A 24,413-nucleotide genomic window follows, 5' to 3' on the forward strand; every position below is an offset into this window, starting at 1 on the left:
AGACCTCGGTTCTGCTCCCTCTCTGGCTCTCAACAGGTCTGCTGTTGCAGAGCTGACACCTAACCCGAGTCTCCATTGAGATAAAAAGAAGATAACCATTTCCCTTCTGAGAGGCACAGGACTGACTGGAAAGCCACGTTGATTATATCTGAAGAAGGATGCTAGCCTTATACCCATTTGTCTAGATTGGATTCCGTCATCCTCACTCACAACTTCCACTGTGGTGTCTGAAACCTCTCACAAGGAACCAGATGAGTTTTCTTTTTATATTTGTCTGCCCTTTCCCTTGCTGAACTCAAAACTCTTTTCGTATAAATGTAGCGTGTGTGTGTGTGTGTGTGTGTGTGTGTGTGTGTGTATGCACTCACTGGAGGTCAGAGAATCTGATAGACTCTGGTCTCTCCTTCTCCCATACAGCTTCCGGATGCAAACTCAGGTTGTCAGGCTTGATAACAAGCACCCTCACCAGCAGGGTCATCTCACTGGCCCTTAACGCCCAACCACACCTCACATGCTCTAGACATCAGCCTATCATCAAATACCTACGGATTTTGCCTTTGTAGGTTTTAGATTTTGGTTTATTTTTGTCTTTATGTGTTCGACTCACCTCAGGTCAGGATAATGCCTTTTTTTTCAACATCAAAAGCTTACATAAATATAATATTACATTTTCACTGATATATTTTCTGTCTGCCCTCCATTTTTTTCCTATGTCTCTCCAAGAAGGCTGACAGGGCAGACAGAACATGAGGATGTTAGCTAGCTGAACCATGTCACACTCGCTAAACCTCTCAGGGAGTCCGCAGAACCTCAATAAAACCTGCCCAGTGACTCCTGGCCAAGCGCTCACCCGCTCCCCTTTGGTCCCCATCGCCCTGTGTCCCACCGTCAGTTCCCCTTGGTCTCCATCCCCCTGTGTTGCCAGTAGCAAGCACTCCTTGTTCTGCTGGTAGCCCTCCCTGTGCCCGGGGATAGGCAGGGCTACAGGGAAACATTACCTCGTGGTTAGCAAACCGGATATCCCGAGAGAATATGGTGGCCACCCAGTCACACCCAAGCTTGACGTCGATGTTCTGGGCGAGTTTCTCCAGAGTGGGCAGGTGGCTGGCTTGGAAGTGGTATGCCAGGGTCACATGCAGCTGTTTCTTATGAGGCTCCACGTGCACTTCTGAAAAAGGGAAGGTGGGGTTCGGGGGTTAGAATGCAGAAACTGCAGCAAGGCAGGAGACAGAAGAAAGGGCACAGAAAGGTGCCCCGAGACGCCCTGTTCCCCATCTAACCAAGAAGAGAGGGGCAGCAGTGGATTAAAGGGGTGGATCCCAGGCCCCGAATCAACCCGCTGTTCCAGAGATAAAAAGCCACATGACAGATGGCTTTTCTTCAGGAGCTGTGGATGGATTCCGGTTAATCTTTTAGGCTGACTCCTCCCGACAGGTCTAGGGTTCATCACCAACCCCACCATTCAGACGAAGAAAAACGGGGACCTAAAGGGCCAACATGATTGATGTGGAAATACAAAGCAGGTTTTGTAACGGTGTGACTGTCTTTGTCTGGGATCCAGAGTCCTGGATTCCGGGAATGTGGTGGAAAAATGAGGAGGGCAGAGACACTCGCAGTATAAAGTAGGCTCCCTAACAACACTGATGTGAACAGTTCTTCGTAGGGAGCTGTTATAGAGTGTGGCAGCCTCCCCCGCTCCTACCCACTGGATGCCCGGGCATCCCCAATGTCACAGCAACCCAATCCACTTTTCACATTAGCAAATCTCCCTTTGGGGTGACAGCGCTCTGGGTTGGGACCATTTGAAGTATGTACACCATTATTCTAAGATGCTAAATATAAAGCAGAACAAATTTACTAACAGGAGCGAAGTGTTTGATCTCCTCTTTGTATGTTACACAAGCAACAACTGTTTACTTCCCAGGTAGAACAATGAAGAAAACGCAACAAAAAGAAATTAAGGAATTGGAAGAAATGAAAGGATATAGCAGAGGAAGCCGATCTTCTGGGTTTGGGCCTTTTCCATTATACTCCAGGGTGTTTCTGTGGCGTGAGTCCACGGGACAGGTGCTCGTGTTTTCGCTACCCACACTCTGGGTCTTTAGCACTTGCTGATGAAATGACTGCACACGGCTGAGCCTTCCCGAGCCACCCAGAATGAAGAGCGACACTAAATATACTCGTTGGAGGAATCTGGGTGAACCAGTAATTCTCGACTACACAGGCATTAGTTCTAGGGCAAAGACATAATGACCTACTTTTCACAAAGCTAGACCAGCTGGGTCAGGGCCATGCAGTTCCGCAGATCACCACCAGGGAGCACCACAGGGACAGAGCCGTGAAACCACCAAGTTCTTGGTGGCAGTAGATTCTCAGGAAGAGGAGAGGGACTAGCAGTCTCCTACACAGAAAACAAGCTCTTTGACTGTCTCTTATTCCATATGCGCCGTAAGACTCAGCCACAGTCCCGCTCTTCTCATGTAAAAGGAATATGGGGCTTGTGTTAGTTCTTGCAGTGATATAGTGGGCTGATAATAGCTAGTGGGGATTTCAAATAAAAATAAGTCCTTAAGGACAATGGGGGAGATTCTCTCTTTGTTAGTCTATCTCTTTGCAATGTTCCATCTCTCCATTGAATTTAGTAAGCCCAAGGCCGGTCCGTGGGAGAAAGGGGCTCTCAGAAGGGGTTCCCAAACCACAGCCAGTGTCTTAAGGATCCACAGTCCTTTGAAGAGTACATGTACTGTGACCCTGTAGCTCTGCAGTGGCTTCTGGTTACACTCTTCCTCGGGCCCAAGGTCAATGTGGGGGCTTCTCTGAAGAAACGCCACACACGCAATATAAATACTGCTGAAGTCTAGGAGACAAAGGAGTAAGTAAGTTCTGGGGCTTGGAGTGGGTCTTCCTGTCTCCTGTCATTCCTAAATGTGTGGTTGGGGGGCTGGGGGTGCTCCCAGCTTTTCATGCAGCACTTGGACTCAGGGGCTGGGGATGTAGCTTAGCTCAGTTCAGAGCCTATGCACGAAACCCTGGATTCTATCCCCAGGGCCAGGGAAAACCAGATGTGGTGGTACACAGCTGGAATCCCAGCACCCAGGAGCCAGGCACAGGGTCAGAAATGCATGGTCCAGCCTTAGCTACGCATCAAGTTTGAGGCCAGCCCGGGCTACATGAGACTCTATCTCAAAATAAACTGTACAGTAAACTAATCTTCTGAGCCAACCCTCTTCAACTTGAGGACTTTTTTCACGATCTACTAGAAAGCGGCTCTGCTCCACTGTGCCCTGCGCTGCGGAATGAGTGGTCAGACCCAGATAAAAGCATGCAAGGGTAGGAAGCACAGAGGATGAGAACAGGCTCTCTTAGATCTGGCTGGAGGAGACGGAGACACTACAAAGGGTTACATTTATAGTTCAGTGGGAACAGTTAAGTCCCCGGGAGTCATGACACAAGCCATGGGCAGGCTCCTCAGTAGGTCAGCAGGACAGAAAGAAGTGTGACATGTCACAAGGGATGCCAGGCATGCTTTGCCACACGGGTCCATTTCCACATGATCCCTTCACCTCCCAACTCCAGCTAGCTCCTCTGCAGAAGTTACCATCTGATCATAAAAGTCCCCATACGTCATATGTGGAAGGCTTGGTCACCAACCTGTGGTACTACTGGGAGGAGGTGTAATCTTTAAGAGGTGGAGCCTATAGGGAGAACTTAGGTTATTTGGGATGTGCCTTTGAAGAGGACATTGGGACCCCAGCCCCTTGGGATTACTGCAGACTGCTTTCTGGTCTCCTTGAGGTGAGCAGGTTTGTTCTTCTATGTATCCTTACCGTGATATTCTGCCTCAACCCAGGCGCCAACCACCACTGGTTGAGAACTGTGGGACCGTGAGCCAAAATAAATCCTTTCCTCTTTGTAGGGTGATTGCCACACAACCATTCCCATGCCTGCCCCTTTGACCTCTGACCTTGGGATCCAGGATGACGCAGATAAACGTGGGCGCTTACCTGTCTTGGACGCGGCCTCTGCAGCAAAGTCAGCAGCGAACTTCTTGAGGACCTCAGCGCTGTCTTCCTTGACGAAGAGCCCGATGAAGTTGGAGGAGGTGTAGAGCTCCAGGGGCAGCGGGGCAGAGAACTTACACTTCCAACGGCTGACAGTAGTCTGCAGGGCTTCCCCCAGTGCATCCACCTTGCTGTCCTCGCACTAGGGATGGAAAACAAGCTGGCTTCGTTACAGCCCAGGACAGAGAGAAGCCTGCCGCTGCCCCTTGGCACTGAGCACTTTATCTGCCCCCAGAGAGCTGAGGCTGATCATACAATTACTTAACTGGCACCACTGTCCACCAGGGAGGGAAGAGCCGCAGGCTCTCAATGATGCAGACACTGATTATTATCCTTGGGCAAATGAAGCTAAGGGGTACATCATGACATCTCTGCCCACTCCCCTTGCTCTATGGTGGCTCCTGCGAACCTTGCCAGAATGGCATCTGATTGGTTAATCAGAAAATGGAAGCCAGGATTGGCTTTGAGATGTCCGTTAAAGGAAACACAATTTCAGAGGGGTAAACAAAAGCATGGTAAGAAAAGTTAGAAGCAATGTGCTGTGTACTAGAAAACTTTAGGGTTGGACAGAGGGTGCAGTGTTAAGTGTTCTTTCCTAGTGTGCAAGAGGCCCTGAACTCAATCCACAGAACCCAAAGGAAAACAAGAAGAGGAAGGCAGGAGCTAGTCAAGTTCTTATCACAGATAAACAACGATGACGGGTAATGTATATAGGACTAGCTCAATCAACATTCTATAATGAACACATATATTCAACATTCATGTTATATGCTCTAATCTATCAAGTAAATAAAAAGTTCTTGGGCCTGGAGAGATGGCTCAGAGGTTAAGAGCACTTGTTGCTCTTGCAGAGGACCTACATTTGGGTCCCAGCACCCACATGGTGGTTCACAACAGTCTATAATGCCAGGTCCAGGGAATCCAACACCCTACTCCGGCCTCTGTGTGCACCAGGCATGAAAATGGTGCACAGACATACACGTAGGCAAAACACCTATAAACATAAAATGTATAAAAAACCCTAGAGGTTAGAGCAGAGGACATAGCTTAGTTGGTAGAATTCTTGCCTAGTATTTGGGAAGCTGAGGAGTCCACCTCCAATAGCTTAAAATTGTGTGGGGGCAGGGAATAAACTGGATATTGTGGTCACATCTGAAAACCCAGCACTGAAGAAGGGAAGAATAGTGTAAGGTCATCCTCAGCTATATTGAGTTCTAGGTTAGCCTGGCATACCTGAGACCCTGACTCCTGACCTTGAAAAAAAACGAGACAGAGCTAGGGAAACAGCCCATTGTGAAAGAGCACTTACTCTGCAAACATGAGGACCTGAGTTCAAATCCCCAGGACCCACATAAAAAGTCAGGCATGCTGGAGATGCTCATAAGCCCAACACAGGGAGGCTGAGCTACCCAGAGCCTGATAGCTGGCTACCCAACCAGCCTACCTCCCCTGTCCCCAAGTGAGTTCCAGATCAGCAAGAGACCCTTTTGCAAGGGAGTAAGGCAGAGGTAGACAGAGGAAGATGCCTGAGAGCCAAAGGAGGAGAAGAAGTGTGTGTGACAGTGGGGAGGTGGGGGGCAACAAGCAAAGACACAGGAACACAGCCTCCAGCGCTCTTTCCACTGCTCCTTAGACAACTGCTGTCTCCACCTCCACTTCCACGATCGTGGGGAAAAAGGAAGACTAAGTCTGGGGAGTGGTGATGTCATCCACCTACCCTCTTTGGAGGGCTGGGAGAAAGAATGAGTCTCCAAAACTCTGAATGCTTTTCTGCAAGATCCTGCCATGACTAAGAGGAAGTGACAGTTGATTTAATTCTCAGAGTGAGCTGCTAGAGACAAGGGGTTAGGAACATGTCTTCTACCTGAGACACACACGAACGGAGGCCACGTTCGGAAAAAAAAAAAAAAGCAAAATGTATTCTGAAGAGGCTACCATCCTGTTTCGTGTGGAACACACGTGGGTAGGTCAACCCCATTTACATGAGAGTGGAAGCAGATGACGTGTACTTCAGACATCATGGGAGGGAGGATTGATTTAGCCCCTAAATAAGCTTCTCCACAGGCAGAGTGTGGATGAGGAACTGTGGCGGGCGAGGGTTATCTTTCAGTCTCTAGAAAACTCTAGTAAGGCCCCATGGTGCTGTCCACATAGGCGGAGAGACTTTTCTTGTCTGTAACCCACTTATCTTGTGCCCCTCCCCCTGTTTCTTGCCCTCCCTGCTCTGAGAGCTGGCCAGCCACAGTGTCACATGCCCGTAATCACAGCACCTGGGAGACTGAGGCAGGAGGATCAGGAATTTAAGCATCAGGGGTTTCAGGTCATCCTCCATGATGCTGCAAGTTTGAAGCTGAGCTACATGAGACTCTGTCTCAAAACAAGAGAAAGAAAAGAAAATAGCTCATGAGGAGTACATGCCGTGTAAGCATGAGGAGGTGGATTTCCACTGCCAGAACCACGTAAAAAAGCTGGGTGGGGCAGTACGGGCTGTAATCCCAGCATCAGGGAGGCAGAGACAGGAGAAGCTCTGGGATTTATTGGCCGGCCAGTCAGGCTAGACCCCTTTATGAGTTCCAGATTAGATGACAAGGTACATGGATGGCTTCTGAGAAACAACACACACACACACACACACACACACACACACACAGAGAGAGAGAGAGAGAGAGAGAGAGAGAGAGAGAGAGAGAGAGAGAGAGAGACTGTGACTCCTATCCTCAGAGTGGACCGAGTAGACAGAAAGCATATATGAAATTACGTCAATGGCTGTTCAGGTGCCAGGCCAGAGTGTCACCCACAATGGCTTAGGCTTGTCCTTCAGGTTGTGGAAGCACATGGTTGTCCTGACACACTAAACCTGGACACTCCAGGCCTCAGCAGATGTCAGGAGTGAGCAACTGGGGTGAGGCCCTCACTATGGACCACACTGACCCCTGGGGGGGTCCACCCAGTGCCAAGAGCTCTTGAACATTTCCTTAGTCTTCTCGAACAGCTCCTAGCTTCAGTCCAGGTCCCCGGGGCTGTCTGGGACACTGGGGGCTGGGGGTAGGGGGAGATGCGATATAGCTCACCATGAAGAACTGGCAGAGGGTGATGTGGGGGAAGATGTTGTGGGCCTTGTTCTTCCCACAGATCTGCTTGGACTGCTGCCAGAAGTCGGAAAGCTTCTGGGCTAATGGGCCAGTTGGGCGGAGGTAGAGGACATACTCTCGCGGCAGGGGGTCATCCAGGAAGGGGTCACCAACATGGGAGAACAACCTGTGAGAGAGAGAGCCAAGAAAGCATCACTGGAGAACAGTGCATAAGGAAGATCAGAAGAGGCAGGCCCATCCCTCTCCACACTTCCCACCCCCAGGGCTACACAGACAAGGATTTCCATTTGTGCTAGAAAGATCCACCCTTCGAAGCTTACACTCCCAACCAATTCTCAGATGGAGAGAGACTTCTGTTCTCCAGCGAGTGGTACTGCTTCCTCATCCCACAACTCCCTATAAAAACCCCAAAGCTGCTCTCCAGGAAGCATCCTTGGGTTAACTCCAAATCTCGGCCCCACAGAGTGTTTTCCCTGTACACACTCTGTCCTTCAGCTCCGTCTGTGTTGGAGCTCCTGGACCTCCAAGCAAAAAGCAGCTCCAGGAAGGTGGCCTGTGGGCTTCTCTTGGGAGTGACATCCTGGCAAACGAGTAAGTAGGACAGCTTTCTAATTGGTCAGCCTGGCCTCCACATACGGATACTGAATCTTGAAGAGACTGGCAGGGCTTAGATAATGTGAGCCTCTATCTGGGAGGATTCTGAAAGCCTTAAAACAGATCCAAGGAGATACACACACCCTGGGGCCAGGGCAGAGGAGGCAGGCGACTTGACAAGCGGGCCTGTCACATTGGGCTCATCCCCCTCCTGGAAAGGTCCATTAGAAAAAGATGGCACAGCCGCACTCCTCACAGACACTCAGAGTTAATTACATGCTATCTTCTCAATTTATTTATCTCATACCAACCAGTCACATGCTGCTTGAACGCTTCTTCCTCCCGTGGATGCCAGAGCTTTTTGCCTGCAGAGAGAAATCAAATATCTATTGTTGGTATTTTTAGCCTTCCTCTCAGCTTCTCTCACTGGGGAGGAGTGGGAAGGGGGCGACATCAGAGTTGTGTTCCCAGCATTGCTAGGTGGCATAGGAAAGATGCCTGTGGCAAGGGCTCCCCAAGGGTCACAGAAAGGCAGATGGAAGTTAGGGTTCATCATTAATTTCCACACAATTAGCATCGGATTTGCATACAGCCTGACATCCCAAACCGTCTATTTTCGGTTTCCACATTAGGGTTTTATTTTCGCTTCCCTAAAAGTTGTCATGTCTGCACTTCTCCTCCTCGATTTTCACCCACTCATTTCCAATGACCTAGATCCCCCCCCCCCAACTACAGAGCTGAGTCTTACTCATAGCCCTTGAGGGATGGGTGAGGAGGCGGAGCCTATGGACTCGGAGAGGTGGAGCTAAACGCTAAGGAGACACTTGGATAAACTCACTTCCTCCTCTTCCATTCCCCAACCACCCAGGTGGATCCATTATCTCCAATTTTACAGACATCTTTGGGGACCAATGATATTGGATGAAATAGAGATGGCGGAATACCATTGGTTACTTCTGGAGAGACTGCTCTCGGCCCTCCTGATGGTGGGCTAGCTCCTACAGGAGACTCACAGGAGTGAAGCCCTGCACACAAGCTTTCTGGGAGCACTGCAAGGCCAGGTCTGCCAGAGCCATAGAGTTCTGGGTTCATAGCCAGCTTTGGTGCTGACCCACGCTTCCATGGATTCATGCACATGGGCTTATAAGTTGCTTCTCACTCCCAACTGCTTCATTAGCACTGTTCTGGGTGCCGCGAACCATATTTACACGGTCCCTGTCCCCATGGAATTCAGCCAAGCAGGCAGGAAGACAGGAGCTTTAAGCTAACTATCTGATAGCACTGGGAACAAGAGGAATGGAGGGGGCTGGGTACAGTGGTGCACACCTTTGATTCAGCACTGGGGGAGGCAGATGTCAGCTTGGTTTTCATAGTGAATTCCAGGCTATCTAGGGCTACATGGTGAGATCGTCTCTCAATAGTAGTAGTAGTAGTAGTAGTAGTAGTAGTAGTAGTAACAGTAACAGCAATAGCAATAGCAATGGAGGGAAAGCCTGAGAACCGTGACAACACAGAGTCTAATGACTGCTCCAAAGAGGGGCATTGTGAACGGGAGGGTGCTGACTCCTGGGGGAAGAGAGTGGTGGCTGTCATGGTGGAAGACACCGAGCGCCTCTCCTCTGTCATGGAATGTGAGCTGACTGATGTACATGGAGCCTTGGGCAGCACGGACACATCACAGGTGGCCAGTCACTGTCAAAAGGAGTCATCAATAAGTCATCATCTTCGTCCCCCTTCCAGTACACTGACTTGGGGTCCTCGGGAGAAGGGAAGGGATTCAATGGAACTGTCACTCCTTCCGGGTATTCTCCTGTTCGCCTGCGGCACCGGGGTCTTCCTTTCTCTCGTGACACCTCTGTGGACCACTTAGGACCACGAGTACTGGGGGAGTCTCTGGGTCAGGCTGGGAAGGGCCTGAGACATCCTTTGAGGGTCCAGTTTCTTCAGTCTACCAAGGGAAGCTCCAGTGGAGAGAAGGGGAGAAATCTCTTTCCAAAGCATCCTCCCTGCAGAGCACAGGGCCTAGAATTCTGTTGCCAGCTGAGAGCTAAGTCAGGCCTGCCTTTCCTCCCAGCCTGGCTTGCCTGTGGTCAGCTACCTGGATGAGCACTGTGAAAGACAGGCTTACTCACTAAGAGGAAGTCTCTGAGAAAGGGAGCTGGTCAAAAGGCTGGCAGCCTCTCACCCTCCCTACCTTTGAAAGGTACTCCCCAGGCTGAGACCCCTGCCTCCCTATCTTAGGTAGAGAAGACACCTATACACAAAAAGCCGCCAGTTGTGAGGAGCTGAAGGCTAGAAACTCGAAAGGATTTAATGTCCCCCAAAGGACTCATTGTCCCAAAAACAATCAGAATAAGGAAAACTCATTTTCACCTAGACAATGTGCTATTTATATAAAGCATCCAATTTCTTTTTCTTGCACCCTTCCCCCCATGAAATACCTCTGACTGAAATTTAATTTATTTCTTTGGAGGAGCCATAAGAATCCTCTGGAAATGAGAGATCTAATTAAATTACGGTCTCTCTAACTTAAAAGGCTTGTTTTGGAGAAGGTTCAAAGGGAAAGAGTGGAGGGAGATAATGGAAGGTTTGAGTATGATAAGTCTGCGAGAAAGGTTAAGGAAACCCCAACAGTTCTTTCTGGGGGAGACAAGAGGGAAGGATTTCATTCCGTGGAAGGCATCACATTTAACACGCCCCATCTAGCGAGGGTCAGCTTTGCTGGCTACAGCACAAAGGGCCGTGGGCCACGAGAGAGAACTTTCTAGAAGAAATATGTGTTGAACCTTTTAGAACCTTTCTGTTTTAGATTTATTTTTACTTCATGTGTATGTTTTATCTGCATGCATGTATATGTACTACGTTCACGCCTGGTACCTGCAGAGATCGGAAGACTGCATTGGATCCCACAGAACTGGAGTTATGGATGACTGTGAGCCAGCTTAGAAATTAAGAAGCATCTGGTCCTCCCGGAGGGCAGCAAATGCTTTTACCTGCCCGGCTACCTCTCCAGCTCCCCCTCCGAAGACAACTCGCAGGGGTTGGTGTTCTCCTTCCATAAGGGATTAAACTCAAGTTGTCAGGCTTCGTAGTGAACACCTTTACCCGCTGGTCCTTAAATGGATTTCTAAAGGTTTCTAGAAAGTATTTATATGCCTGAAGCAGAGGAGTGAAATTCCCTAGGAAGGGAAAACCCCATTCCTACGGAGCCTAGAGGCCCAAAGCAAGCTGGTTACAATGCGGATTGAGCCTGTTCCCAGAACTCTGCCCACAGAACAGACAGACACGGAACAGTGGCAGAAGACTTCCAGCTCTGCTCAGCCGCAGAGCCAGTTGCCATAGAGCGCCACCCCCACGGCCCACCCCCTGGGGCCAGCGCCAAGGGCAAGTGGGAGTGTGCCGAGTACAGCCAAGCATCTGCTCCCCTCAGAGCAACTCGGGGGCTGCAGAGGGCTGAGACCTCAGCAAAGAGAGAGCTGCCCCTTCAGCCTGGAGAGTCCAGTCCGGCCCTCGAGTCTCAGCAGGGCACTGCTGTAGGATGGCCTCACCTGAGACCAGTGGGACAACCTGTGAGTTCCTGACACTCTGTCACATGGTCCATTCCGGTCCTAACTCACATCTAACATTCATTTGTAGCTGACTATGAAAGACAGCACCAAGTCTCTTGACTAAGGAAAGAGATGAACTCAGGTGACACTGAAGCAAAGGCTGATGGGACAGGTCAAACAGGCCACTGTGCAGGCCCTAGTCACTGGGAGGAACCAGTAGTGTCACACCAGACACCTGTGGTCTGCTCTGCTGGGAGCCCTCCCTTCTTCCCAGCTCCCAGGAGCTTCACATCTCTGGGTGTGGAGGTTATGCCCCAAGGTCATGCTTTAGAAGGAGGTTTACAAAGTACCTTTCCCACTGGTTTGCTTGTGACAAACAGCAACAGCAGCGTCTGTCTCCCTTCTTTCCCCTTCCTCCCTCACCTCAGTCCTTCTCTTTCTCCTAGGCTCTTCCCTTATTCCTTTCTGTTGTCCTCCCATCCCTCCAAATCCAACACCCCTGCCTGGAACTCTGCAGGGAATCAAATGAAAGCGGAAGCCAAGCCAAAGGTCTGCAGTGCTGCCTTCTGATTGGTGGGCATCTTTGAGGGCCCACACCCTCTGGTTTTCTTGGCCGAACCAGGCTGGTGTGATTTCCAGACACCACAAGGTACCTTGCTCTCAAGTCCCTCCCAGACTACATACTCCACATTATTCCGAGCCAATGGTTCTCAACCTTCCTAGAGCTGTGACTCTAACACAGTTCCTCATGCTGTGATGACCCCAATCATAAAATTACTTCGTTGCTACTCCATCACTGCAATTTTGCTACTGTTATGAATCATGATGTAAATATCAAGGATGCAGTACATCTGATATTCAATCTACAGGCTGAGAACGGCTGTGAAGGCACCATGCTAAGCTGGAAACACAACCATGAGAGATCTTGGGTGTTTTGAGGGAAGCTGCAATCTTCTCCCACCCTTGGGTACCACGTTCGCCACAAGCTCAAGCAGCATAATCACTGGGACTTGACTGAGGTCCCCTATTTTCTTGCCCTGCTCACGGAACCCCTCAGTTGCTACCCTGGTTCTGTGGAGTGTCGTGGGCTGAGACCCTCCTGCTAGTTCAGGTCCCTTGAACGGAACACCTATCAGGGCCTGCAGGATGTGCAGAGGAAGAAAGCAATGGCCTTGCTGGCAGACGGTTCACACAGCGAGAGACATGCAAGAAGAAAAACAAAAGCAAAAACCAAACAAAGGAAGAGGACCTACAAATGGTTTCTCAGAGGGGAACATGAATGGCTGTGGTTGAGGTGGGCACTGTGCCAAGGAGCTCAGATAAGGGGGAGTCTGCCTCTACAGTGGGGAGTCACGCACTCAGGCTACCCTAGGATAGCATATTAAACGCAGAGATGCCAGGGGCAGTTTTAACGTGCTTTGAGGAAAACAGTGATGGTCTTCATTCACTGGACACCACACAAGCTGCCAGCTCAAGGCAACCATACTCTGAGCATCGGCTGTACCACATTCCCTCAGCCTTCATCTCTGTGCAGCTGGAGTTCTGACAATTGCTATAAGACAGAGTGAGGACCAAACGAAGAACCACCAGGAGGTGACAGCAGCAGAGGCCAGAGCATTGTGCAGTGCTTAATAAATAGATCCTATTTCTCATCAGTGCCCTAAGCAGTCCGAGTTCCGTAGAGGCCTCATAGATAAGTAAGCAGGATGTCCAAAGGTACGGGTGCTGGAAAGGGTGAGGTGCTTCGCAAAGCTGTCTTGCCATTGCAAGACATTGAATGCTGAGGCCATGGTGGAGACAGCTCTGAGGGAGCTGTGGGGCAAGGATGACGGGCCAGGACTTCAGGGTGTATTCTAAGATAATAGCCAGGCCAGGGGTCACGAACAGAGAGGCTGTGGAGTTTGCTGTTAGACATCCAGTACCTGAAACTTTGCTTCTCAGTTTGCCTGTGACTTCTCTCTGTCTGTCTTTTGAGTTACAACTGACACCTACTTTCCTGTCCAGGGATGATCTTCTGCTGTTAACTGAGTGACAATGAAGGTTAATAAACACTGAACACACCCCTAACACAGGAGACAGGTTGGCCCAGCCCTGAGGCCCTGTGGTAAGCCATGCCTTCAGAGGTAGAGCTTATGACTCAGCTGCCCGACACCAATAGTAAACACCAGCAGGAAATATGCAGAACGCATTCCCTCAAAAGAGTAAAACCTTGATTCAGTGAACACAAAACGAATTCACTGAACTTCTCAACTGCCGACTAAGACACCCTTATCCAAAATGCAGGGGGACCAGAAGTGCTTCTGATTTTGTTGCGTTTGGCTTTGAGGGTACGTGCATAGACTGATGGTTGAGCACCAAAAAGCTGAAGAAGACCTGAAATACAAAATGGTTGAAGACACAAAGCATCATGGTACTCAGAGGAGTGCAGAATATGTTTGGAGCCTTTTGGATTTCAGATGTGGGGCTTAGAGACGCTTTTCCCTGCTGTACCGTAGACCACTCTGAGTAGCTCTCAGACAGAAATACAGTCTCAGCCCCTGCCCCCACCCCCAGTCTTTGTGCTCCAGTTATCTGTTCAAAAGAACAGAGAAGACACAAGGGCAAGTGCAGAATCCTCCTAGTGGATAAAATGCCCTATATAACCAGAATTAAATTAATTATATCTCTTCTCCATGTTGCCAAGACAACAGTACATTTTAGAAATATTTAATATGAACTCTGAGATGTAAAAGAAAAATTCTCAACCTGCAGGATAGCAATTGTTAAGTTTTTTTTTTCACATCTAACACATTTAATTGAATTAAAATATGGCCCAATTAATCAGAGGACTCTTTGCTCAAAATCAGTTTAACAGCCTGTGCCATTCTAGGCAAACATAGGTGGAGTCAATTCTGTTTCTCAGGAGAGTCCAGACATACAGTGAAGCCCCTGCTGCTGTAAGGGACAACGGAGAGATACGTTCAGAGCATCGTCTGTGTGAAACAATGGCTTTTCTGAGGACAGGGCCTCACTTATCCCAGGCAGGTCTACAACTAACTGTGCAGCCAAGGATGACTTTGAACTTATGATGCTCTTGGCCTGTCCTTCCTGATGGTGAGAGTTTAGGATATGCGATCAAGCAGGTTTTATGTATGTCTGTATAGGTTTTTTGCCTGCGTGTACATAGGTGTACCATATGTGTGCCTGGTGACCACAGAGGCCAGAAGAAGGAATCGGATGCCCAGGAACTGGAATTACAGATGGTTATGAGCTACCACGTGGCTGTGGGAATCCATTTGTGGGGTACTGGGCCTGGAATCCAGGGCTTTGTGCATACAAGGCAAACTCACAGCCACAAAATAAACTCCTTTTATTTTGGAGGTGGCTTTTAGGCAAAAATGTCAGGGGCATGGAGGAATTGTGGGCTGAGCTGAGCATCTGTGCAGCCCTGGGGCAGCTCAGCATTGTGCCTGAGGCTGAGAGTCACCTTGAGAGCAGAGGAATCGGGCTGACCTTCCAATTTTTTTTTCTCTTTCTGGTAGAAAAGTAGGATTGGGGAAGTGGGAAAGACTTTACATCTCACTGAGTACCGTTACAAGCTCCTGACAAACTACAGGTTGTCTGCCCCTCCTGATATAGGAGAGAGGAAGTTGCCCCAGCACAGTGAAGGGACCATTGCTATCCCGAAGCTCACCAGGGACACTGGGGGCTCAAGACAGGAACCTTCACACGTCAGACGAAGTCTTAGTTGCTGTAACATGCTGAGCAGATGGTGTCTGAGGTGGTGACAACGACAGCTGAGCTTGGTCGCCTTGTAAGTTGCTAAGTGAGGGGCTTGGATGGTAGTGTAGTTAGTACTTGTAGCGTGAATGTAAAGGCTCAAAGTAGAACCCTAGAATTAACGTTTAAAAACAAACAAACAGGGCTGGAGAGATGGCTCAGAGGTTAAGGACACTGACTGCTCTTCCAGAGGTCCTGAGTTCAATTCCCAGCAACCACATGGTGGTTCACAACCATCTGTAATGAGATCTGGCGCCCTCTTCTGGCCTGCTGGCGGACATGCAAGTGGAACACTATATGTAATAAATAAATCTTACCCCCCTCCCCCCAAAAAAAACAAAACAACAGGGGCTGGAGAGATGGCTCAGAGGTTAAGAGCACTGACTGTTCTTCCAGAGGTCCTGAGTTCAATTCCCAGCAACCACATGGTGGTTCTCAGCCATCTATAATGAGATCTGGTGCCCTCTTTTGGCCTGCAAGCATACATGGATGGAAAAAAAAGTTAAAAAAAAACAATCAAGCAACCAAAACCCCCAAAAGGCCAGCCATAGTGCTGCCTGTCATCCCAGAGCTGCAGAACACAGACAGCTGGGATTCTTTGGGCAGCCAGCCTAGCCTACTCAGTGAGTTCCAGGCCAATCAGAGGCACTGTCTCAATAAACAAGACGGATGGCTTCTTAGAAACGACACGTGAGGTTGACCTCTCCTCATCACATGTGTGTATACACATTCTTGTATATCTATAAACACACACCTACATGTATGTACACACACACACATACACACAAACCAAGGGATGTCCAGATCAATGTATTAACACCACAATCCTTACCCAAGGGCACCCTGGTGGACAGAGCCAGGATTCGAAGATGTGGGAGTGTGTGCTGGGGAGGCTTATTTGTGATCTGTACTGCAGAGACAAGGCCTACGAGTGGAAACTGTAGCTGCTCAGCCAGCTGCAATGGAATAATCTAGATTGGGCAGTGGTTGCCACAGTGGTCAGTGAATTAACAGACACTTTTAGTCTGTTAAACTTCCTCTTGCAAGGTACAACTCGCCGCAAGAACAAAATGGTCACTCTTCCAAAAACACAGGTTGAAGCATCCCTTATCGCAAACTGCCAGATTACAGAGGTGTTTTTCGGTTTGGGGGATGGTTCTTTGCACAAACGTGGCTGGGTTCCCGCTGTGTTCATGGCTCTGTTTTGTTAGGAACAGCCCCTGCCCAGCTGAGCACACACTCCCGTTGTTAATCATTGAAACTAGCAGCCCAGCGTTGGTTTACCCGAAACTTCCCTAATCTCTGGCCTTTTCTGGATGCAAATCAGTAGGCTGCCAGTTACTGCTTGTCATTTGTCATTCCCTTACACAGATAAAGGGGGTCAAAGGTTGTGTAGAGTTACGATGGTCTTTCAGGACTCTACTCTAATATCTTTTCTTGCCTATTTGGTTACCAAGCATCTTTATCTCTTTTTCCTTTGAGACAGGGTATCACTATGTAGCCCTAGCTGTCCTGGAACTCACTGTGAAGACCAGGCTGGCCTTGAACTCAAAGATCTGCCTGACTCTTCCTTTCGAGTGCTGGGATTAAAGGTCCCTAATCAAAACATTTGCAATTCAAAATGTTCCAAAACTCCCCAAATTTTGAGCATCATGTCAAAGCTTAAGAAAGTTGGAAACTGCTGGGCAGTGATGGCACACACCTTTAATCCCTGCACTCAGGAGGCTGAGGCAGGCAGAGCTCTCTGAGTTCAAGGCCAGCCTGGTCTCCAAAAGCTAGTTTCAGGACAGGCTCCAAAGCTACAGAGAAACCCTGCCTCAAAAAAAGAAAAACAGACAACAATAACAATACAAAACCCCAAAAACAAAAAGTTGGAATTTTAGCGTCTCTTAGGTTTTAGGTTTTACAGATTAAGGCATGTGAATAACACCTCCTGAGACAGGAATTGTACAGTCTAATCAAGTAGCCTCGGCAACTCTCCCCTTCCTGTCACTTACCCAAAGGACTTGCCTGAGCTGGCACCTTCAGGTCAAAGCAGGAGCCCCACTCACTGGTATGGGTGACCTGAGGCCCAGCCTGGGGAAGGGTCTTGACTGGTGGGTTACTAGTTCTGTTCTCTTTGTAGACTCATGGAAAAGTGATCGAAGATCTTCTCATTAGCCCAAGCTTGTTTAGATCTGCTCTAGACTCCAGCTGTATTCCGGGCTCAGTGGAGCTTGGCCACAGAGAGGGTGACGACACGGGGAACTTTAGAGTCAGTTTCTCTGGGCCTAAACCGAGCGGTTACCTTACAGCATCAGCCAAGGCTCTCCCTTCTCCCTGTCAAAACTGTGAGCACAACCAAGACTCTTCTCAGTAGGAACAATGGGCATGACAAAGACATCTGAGAGGGGCTGGAGAGATGGCCCAGCAGTTTCTAGCACTTATTGCTCTTGCAGAGGATCTGGGACCAGAGGTCTCAGAACCCACATGGTGGCTCACAACCATCTGTAACTCCAGTTCCAGGGGATCCAGTGCCTTCTTCTAGCCTTCCTGGGGACCAGGCACACACATGGTGCACATATGTAATGCAGGCAAAAACACTCAAGCATACAAAAATAAACAAAAAATAAAATAAGTAAATCTTTCTTTAAAAAGGTTTTTATGACTCCACACATAAAAAAACACAAAACACAAAGCAAAATAAAACAAAACAAAAAACCCTGCTTATCTAAAGGGGAGTAGTACCCTGGAACTATTCATTGTCTCTGTCTGTCTCTGTGTCATCTCTGTCTCTCTTTCTCTGTCTGCCCCCACTCCGTCCCCCTTTGTCTCTTTCTCCTTCCTCTTCCCTCCTTCCCCATCTCCCTTATGAGAATTGATTGCTTTTGCTTCATATTCATTGCTTTTGGACTGTCCTCTTAATGAAGGCTCAATCCCACCACAAACCACAACCAGCCCGCTTCCCCTCTCTTCTTTTGTCTTAGGATGGATGGCTCCAAGGCTGGGCAGAGCACATGAATGTGGGAATGGGAAGATGGATGTAAACCCCACAGCCAAGATGACTGCAGGCACTTCAACAGCCAGACCCAGGATGCTCCCAGAGCAATCAACTTTTATGTAACCCCTGATCTCATCACCCCTGACCTCCCAGGCTCAGGGTCTCTCAGCATCACTGCCCATCGAATGAGACATCTGTTATCCTACCAGCTACAGTAAGAACTCTAGAGAGCCAGCCTCTTCTTCGGTGGGCAGTCAGAGGTCAAAGGAGCATCAGGCAGCAGCTGATGACCAGCTAACAGCTATGCCCACCAAGAATGGGCAGCAGTGGAGTTAGCAAGGCCACCCGGCTAAGTTAAGGTACTGGCCGCGTTATTTCTGTTGTGAAGGAAAGCACCCGCAACCAGCACTGATTTGCAAGTGTCCTTTCCCCAGAGGGATATTTCCCAGTCTGGTGTTTAATTCTGATGCTTTCAAATGTGTGTGTGTGTGTGTGTGTGTGTGTGTGTGTGTGTGTGTATGAGAGAGAGAGAGAGAGAGAGAGAGAGAGAGAGAGAGAGAGTTGAACAAGCTCACAAGAAGGTTGACAAAGAAAAGAATGATGTTTTCAAGGTATTTTGAGGTCCCCCCCAGCCACCTAAGTGATGGTGACCCCTTGCCTGCAGGGAGCTTGCTGTCGCTGTACCCTTTCCTTGACTTCTGAGGGAATCGTCTTTTCTATTAGGAGGGCCATTTCCTGGCTGTCCAATGGCATTTGCTTTCAGAAAGTCTGTCTGTGAGTCCAACCTTGTGAACTCACTATTCTCAAACTGATCCTGCCCTTCTGTATCTGGTCTCTCTTTCCAACACAATAAAAACGTTCATTTTTATCACATTCACACAAGGGAGTCCAGCTACTCACTAAGAACAGAGGTGGCTCAACCATACAAGCTCATCCCCAAGTCTTGGCACATGTCCCTGTGGGGTTTCCCCAGGGGGCTTTGAGAGGCCAGGAGAGAGTCCTGTCAATAAGCATCAACTGTAATGGGCAGACCCATTTCCGGCAGAGGAAATGCACCTAATGGAAGAAGATGTATTGATCCTGACGGCCTGTGTCAGAGTCAGGCTCCCAGCGGAGAGCCCTTTCAGTCAGCCCAGGGGAATGGCTGACTGGATCTCATAATGCAACGGCAAGCCTTTGGTGGTTGCCTATGAGGCCAGCTGATGGGGAGGAAAATGCACTGAACTTTTTCATAAAACTCATCAGCGAAAGAAAAAAGAGGAGCTATTTGGGGAATTAGGTATGCAGGCCCTCCTTAGAGAATTCCAGAGAGGTGAGGCTTCTTGTCCACAAGTCCTCTACCAGGCAGCCTTCTCAGGGAGTGGTTAGCAGCAAAAAATGTTGTTTAGGTTTCCAGGATGTTTATGTGGCAGGGCCCAGCAGCCCAGATGGGAGGCCTTGTTCTGTTCTTGCTAAAAAGAGCCAGGAGCTGTGTGGCCTCTGCTTCGGGGAGGCAGTGGTTTGCAATTGGGAAACCAGCCATTGGCCCATGGGTGGCAATGTCACAACCACACTTCCCCATGCTTTTAGGTGTCTCCGGCAATGCCTTTCCTCCCACATGATGGGGGTGGGGTCACACACAGGGACAGCTATGCTTGTCTATTGTGTAAAAAGGGCTTGTTACTGGGAACCGAATTCTTCCTAGCTGGAAGACGACGGAAGGCAAGTTATTTCTCCCCAAGACTCAATTTCTGAATTTCTTAAGTGGGGGTAACCCTGCCCACTTCTTCAGGAAGGCTCACGGTTAAGATCACGTAATGCGTTTGAAGAGCTCAGCGTGTTGCCTTGCATATATTAGACACTGAACAAAAATAACATCTGCACACAACGCCTGTGCCTATCAGCCCATCAATCTTCACAGTTTTCCAAGGATAAAGGGAAGTTCCACACTAAGAGAAGCATTTCAAGGTCGGTGCTGAGTGACCCAGATTCCTTCTCAGCAGAAGCTATCTATAACTTCTGGAAAGGTCTCGAGAGTGTTTCAGATCTGGCAAGAGAGAAAAAGCTTTCTAGATAGCCCAAGGCAAGGGGCCACGGCGGAAACCAAACGGTGCTGGAGAACATGACAGAAAGTCTACTGAGTGGAGGATGGATGCTATGGCCTGGAGTAGCACTTAAGATTCAGGAGAAAAGGGAGGAGTCACTGAGAGCTGTGAGTGGTGTAAGGACAGGGGACAGTAACAAGGCCCACCCCCTCTATCATCCAGGACAGCACTGCAGGTGGGGGTGTGCCCAAGGACAGCTCTAAAGAGAGGCATGGGGGGACTGGGGAGATGTTCAGTGGGTAAAGGGACTGCTACGCAAGCACGGGATCCCAGTTTGGACCCCACACACCCACATAAAAGGCAGGCAGTGTGACAAGTGTCTCCTGTCCCAGCACAGGGCGGCAGAGACAGGATGATCCTGTGGGCTCACTGGCCAGCTAGGTGAGCTGATCCGTGACTTTCAGGTTCAGCAAGAGACTATATATCCAAGACTAAGGATAGATTTGACAGAGGAAGATGCGTGGCGTTGGCCCGTGGCTTCTCCATGTAGTCACGCAGCATGCATGCGTGCACACACACCTCGGATCTCCAGTCACTACAGCCTTCCCTACAGGGTCCTTACTTATCACACTGCGGAGTGATGTCACATTGCTCACCAGCATAGCTTCTTAGAAAGAGGATGAGGGTTTCTAAGTTCAGTCCATTGCATAAGTTAAACTAGTATTATCTATCCCCCGGGGAACCTGCGGCTCAGAAGCAACTGCTGTCTTGCGCCAAGGAAGCCAGAGGCGCCATGACCCAGGAATGAGATGACAGATATTGCCATTCAGCCCAGTACCCTGACCACAGCAGGTGCTCAATAATATAAGGTCACAGTTCCCACTCTATGACTCTGTTCGCTATAGGGACTGGCTATTTCTGCAGGCTTTCCCATCCTTTTCTGTGGAGGGGTTTCTGAGTATAAGATGTAGGTTAATTTTTAACCAGCCCCTGCGCTCAAGGTCACATTTAAGGTGTCCATCTCTGAAGTCTCATCAGTAAAGGTGGTTTTATTTCAGGTTCTATAGAACATCACGGAGACCAGGCTATCCTGGAGGAACTGTGTCTGTTCCGAGAGTCATGCCAACCCTACAGAGGACAGCCAAGCTGATCTGGGAGGGAAATGTTTCCTGAATAATAAAGACTGTCCTGTCCCTACAAGGTGCTGGGGAGAATGGGGGTGGTGGGGGGTGGTGAATGCGGAATCACAGAGAGTCCCCAGAGTAATTCAGGCTGGCACCCTGGGCAGTGGCTCTGAGGGAAGGTGCAGAGAACCCCTCAGGCAGGAAAAGGACAGATCCAGGGATCACGTTACCCCAACACTGGGGTGAGGTCAAAATTGTGCTAGCGACAGTTCCATAATCACTTCTGGGGTCTTCCTAAAAGTCCCATAGTTCTAGAGCAGCCGGCCATTATAAGTTCATAATTTCATACAAAGGAAGGCAACAGGGAGGTGAACAGACATGCCAAGAACTACTCATTAGCTCAAGGAAAAAGGCAAGATTAGAATCCACGCCTTCCTGTGTGGGGTCTAAGGTATGACTGGAGCTCAGAGTCAAAGTGCGAGAGAGTTATGGCAGCAGGGATTGCAAGTAGAGAGAACCCCCCCCCCCCCCGCCGCCATCCTACACCACCAAAGGAGGGACACCCAGACCCTGGAGGAACAGATGAAGTGGGGTCATTTCAGGTTGCAGATGACAACAGACACTAACTTCTCTTCTCCTCCCATCCCCACCTCCTCATTCTCTAACCACTAGAATCAGCTAAAAATATTTCTGCGGGGATGGGGTAAATCCTCCTGAAATGATTTCATCCCAGAACTGCCGAAGAGGCTGTGACTCACAGCTGCGCTGGGTCAGAGGTGCGCAGACTAGACTAGTCCTGGTCGTCTTCCTAGGACGCCTATGGGTTAGTCATCTTCAGTTACGCTGTGGAGCTCACGGGGGGGGGGGGGGGGTGCTATACAGACCATTTCCCAGTAAACATCAAACCCCTCCTTTGCCTCTGGGCCTGGTACTCTTAAGTTTTCACTGAACCAGTAGAAGTGAGGCTTGAGGAGATGGCATAACTTGGCTGGGTCACACAGATGAAAAGAGGGGGTGGTGTCACTGCAGAGTCCTCCAGGAAGCAGGGCCGGTGATGGGGGTCGGGACCAACGGTAAGTGCTCTGTTTCTGGGTATGGCAGTGCAAAGTAAACCATGCCCGAAAATGGTGTTGCTTTAACATTCCCTCATTTGTCTGCCCGTTCATTCATCCAAACATCCCCTGACAAGCAAGTATTCGGCAGAATTCTGTCACCAGATGCTGTGTTAAGGACCATGAATACATGGCTTCTGAGCTTGGGGAGACCATCCTAAGCTACAAGTAGGTATAAGTAAGGGGAGGAGTTAGCACTAATGGAGTGTCTATTATACAATGTACAGGCGTGGCTTCATGCACTTCTTAGTTTTCTCTCTCTTCTTCCTTTTTAAAGAATATATTTATTCTTTGACAACTTTGTGTATTCATATATATCTTGATCATATTCAACTCAAATCCCTTTTCCCACTGTCCCCTTTCTTTCATCTCTTTTTTCCTCTTCCTCCTCCTCATCATATAATCTCCTTTTAAAAAGAAACCACTGAAGTTGGGTTGTGGTGGCACACACCTTTAATCTCAGCACTCGGGAGGCAGAGGTAGGTAGATTCCGTGAGTTCGAGGTCAGCCTGGTTTACAGAGCGAGTTTCAGGACAGGCTCCAAAACAACACAGAGAAACCCTGTCTCAAAAAACCAAAACCAAAACAAACAAAACCCCCACGGAATCCAGTTATTGCTGTCTGTATGGGCGTGCATACAGAACCATCCATCGGAGCGTGGGCAACCTTCCAGGAGCCATAAGCCCGAAGAAAAATGACTCCCCATCCCCTGGCAGTTATCAATTGCCAAGAGCTCCTCAGCTAGCCACAGAACCTCATCAGCCCCTATTCCATCAACTCATCTAATTAATAAGCCATTTTTGATTCAACGGGCACCACCTTCTACGTGCTAAAAACCTGTAGGTAAAGAAGATACAGAAGGGCTTCATGGCACAGTGCTTCATCGGGACAGTGCTCACCTTCCGAGCATGCCTGTGACTTCAGACTCCAGAATCCACAGGAAAGTGCAGGGTGTGGTGCATGTGTCTGTGGTCCCAGAGATGGGGAAGAGGAGACAGGCAGATCCAGCTAACCTAATTGGTGAACTTCAGGCCAATGAGAGACTCTGTCTCAAAGGAGATGAACATTCTTTCGGAGGATGACTCCCGAGGCTGTCTCTAGCCTCCACACACATGCATGTGGTCCACACATACATCTGCACACACAGGAGCATGCACACACGTACATACACAGTTTTTTTTTTTTTTTTAATGAGAAGACAGCAAAGGATCGAGGATCAGTCCATGCGATCTGTCATGGCTCTTATGAGTATGTGAAAAGCGAGTCTGGGTTTGGAGGATTTCTCTAAGGCTTCCCAGGAGGATGTCTCTATCATGACCTTGGAGATGTCTCTGCAGACAAGCCAACTTCCGCCACCTCAGTGCTGCCAGCTGACACCCTGGAGAAGATGGGAAACTTTCTAACCACAAACTCTACCAGAGAAGAGTGCCATGCTGCAACCAAATCTCACTCCGCTGGTCACTTACTTCAAGAAGCATCCATAGAGATCGAAGCCCAGATATCCAAAGGGCAAAACAACCTTGGGGTACGGCAAGATTTGTTACAGCAGACTTATAACCAGTACTACATATAAGATTCTATAATACAGAAGTATTGTAGATAAGACCCCTGCTACCACCCAGGATTCAATGCAGTCTCCCCTTATGCTACAGGACATCATGGCTGACCTCCTTACCCCAGTACATGAGGCCCAAACCAGCACCTCCCTCTTCCCCCTGACCTCCCGCTCCATCGTGTGCCTCTTCTGTCCACTCTCAACTGTTCTGTTTCTCATCTCTGGCCTCTTCTATTGGCTGAGATTCACCTTTGCTCACTTGGCTGGTCCATTCTCATCCCTAAACACTCCACCTGTGGTTCGGCAAATCTATGAAGCGTCCTGACTTCTCTGGCTACCTGCATCCCCCATACTCACTTTCCCAATCACATAAAAATCACCTCCCCCTGCCCCCTGAAGGAACTGTGAACTATTTGAGGCAGAGGCCATTTCCGATTTTCTTTGTAGCTTCAACAGCTGGCAGAGTATGTGACACAGAGGGGGCGACAGGGTTAAAATGTGGCCTCCGTCAGGATGTTACAGGTATTCTTCACCAGTGTGGCAAACACGCTGAAGTGACACCTT

The 24,413-nt window shown here is 49.1% G+C and overlaps 1 protein-coding gene across 2 annotated transcripts in view; it reads right to left on the reverse strand.

Moving 5' to 3' along the window:
- Ubash3b (ubiquitin associated and SH3 domain containing B) overlaps positions 1 to 24,413 on the reverse strand; it is a 144,773-nt gene that overhangs the window by 31,426 nt on the left and 88,934 nt on the right. Inside the window, exons 2-5 of one of the 2 annotated variants that reach the window (XM_041657679.1) lie at positions 8,059 to 8,112; positions 7,133 to 7,319; positions 4,005 to 4,203; positions 999 to 1,168 (exon numbers count right to left, since the gene is read on the reverse strand). In XM_041657679.1, coding sequence (XP_041513613.1) covers positions 999 to 1,168; positions 4,005 to 4,203; positions 7,133 to 7,319; positions 8,059 to 8,112 — 610 coding nt within the window. Of the gene's footprint in view, positions 1 to 998; positions 1,169 to 4,004; positions 4,204 to 7,132; positions 7,320 to 8,054; positions 8,113 to 24,413 lie in introns of both variants that reach the window. The other variant, XM_041657678.1, reaches the window with a different exon arrangement.

The sequence above is a fragment of the Microtus oregoni genome, unplaced genomic scaffold, assembly GCF_018167655.1.
Source record: "Microtus oregoni isolate MIOR12 unplaced genomic scaffold, Mior012 000008F_ref0000371, whole genome shotgun sequence".
NCBI classification, from domain to species: domain Eukaryota; kingdom Metazoa; phylum Chordata; class Mammalia; order Rodentia; family Cricetidae; genus Microtus; species Microtus oregoni.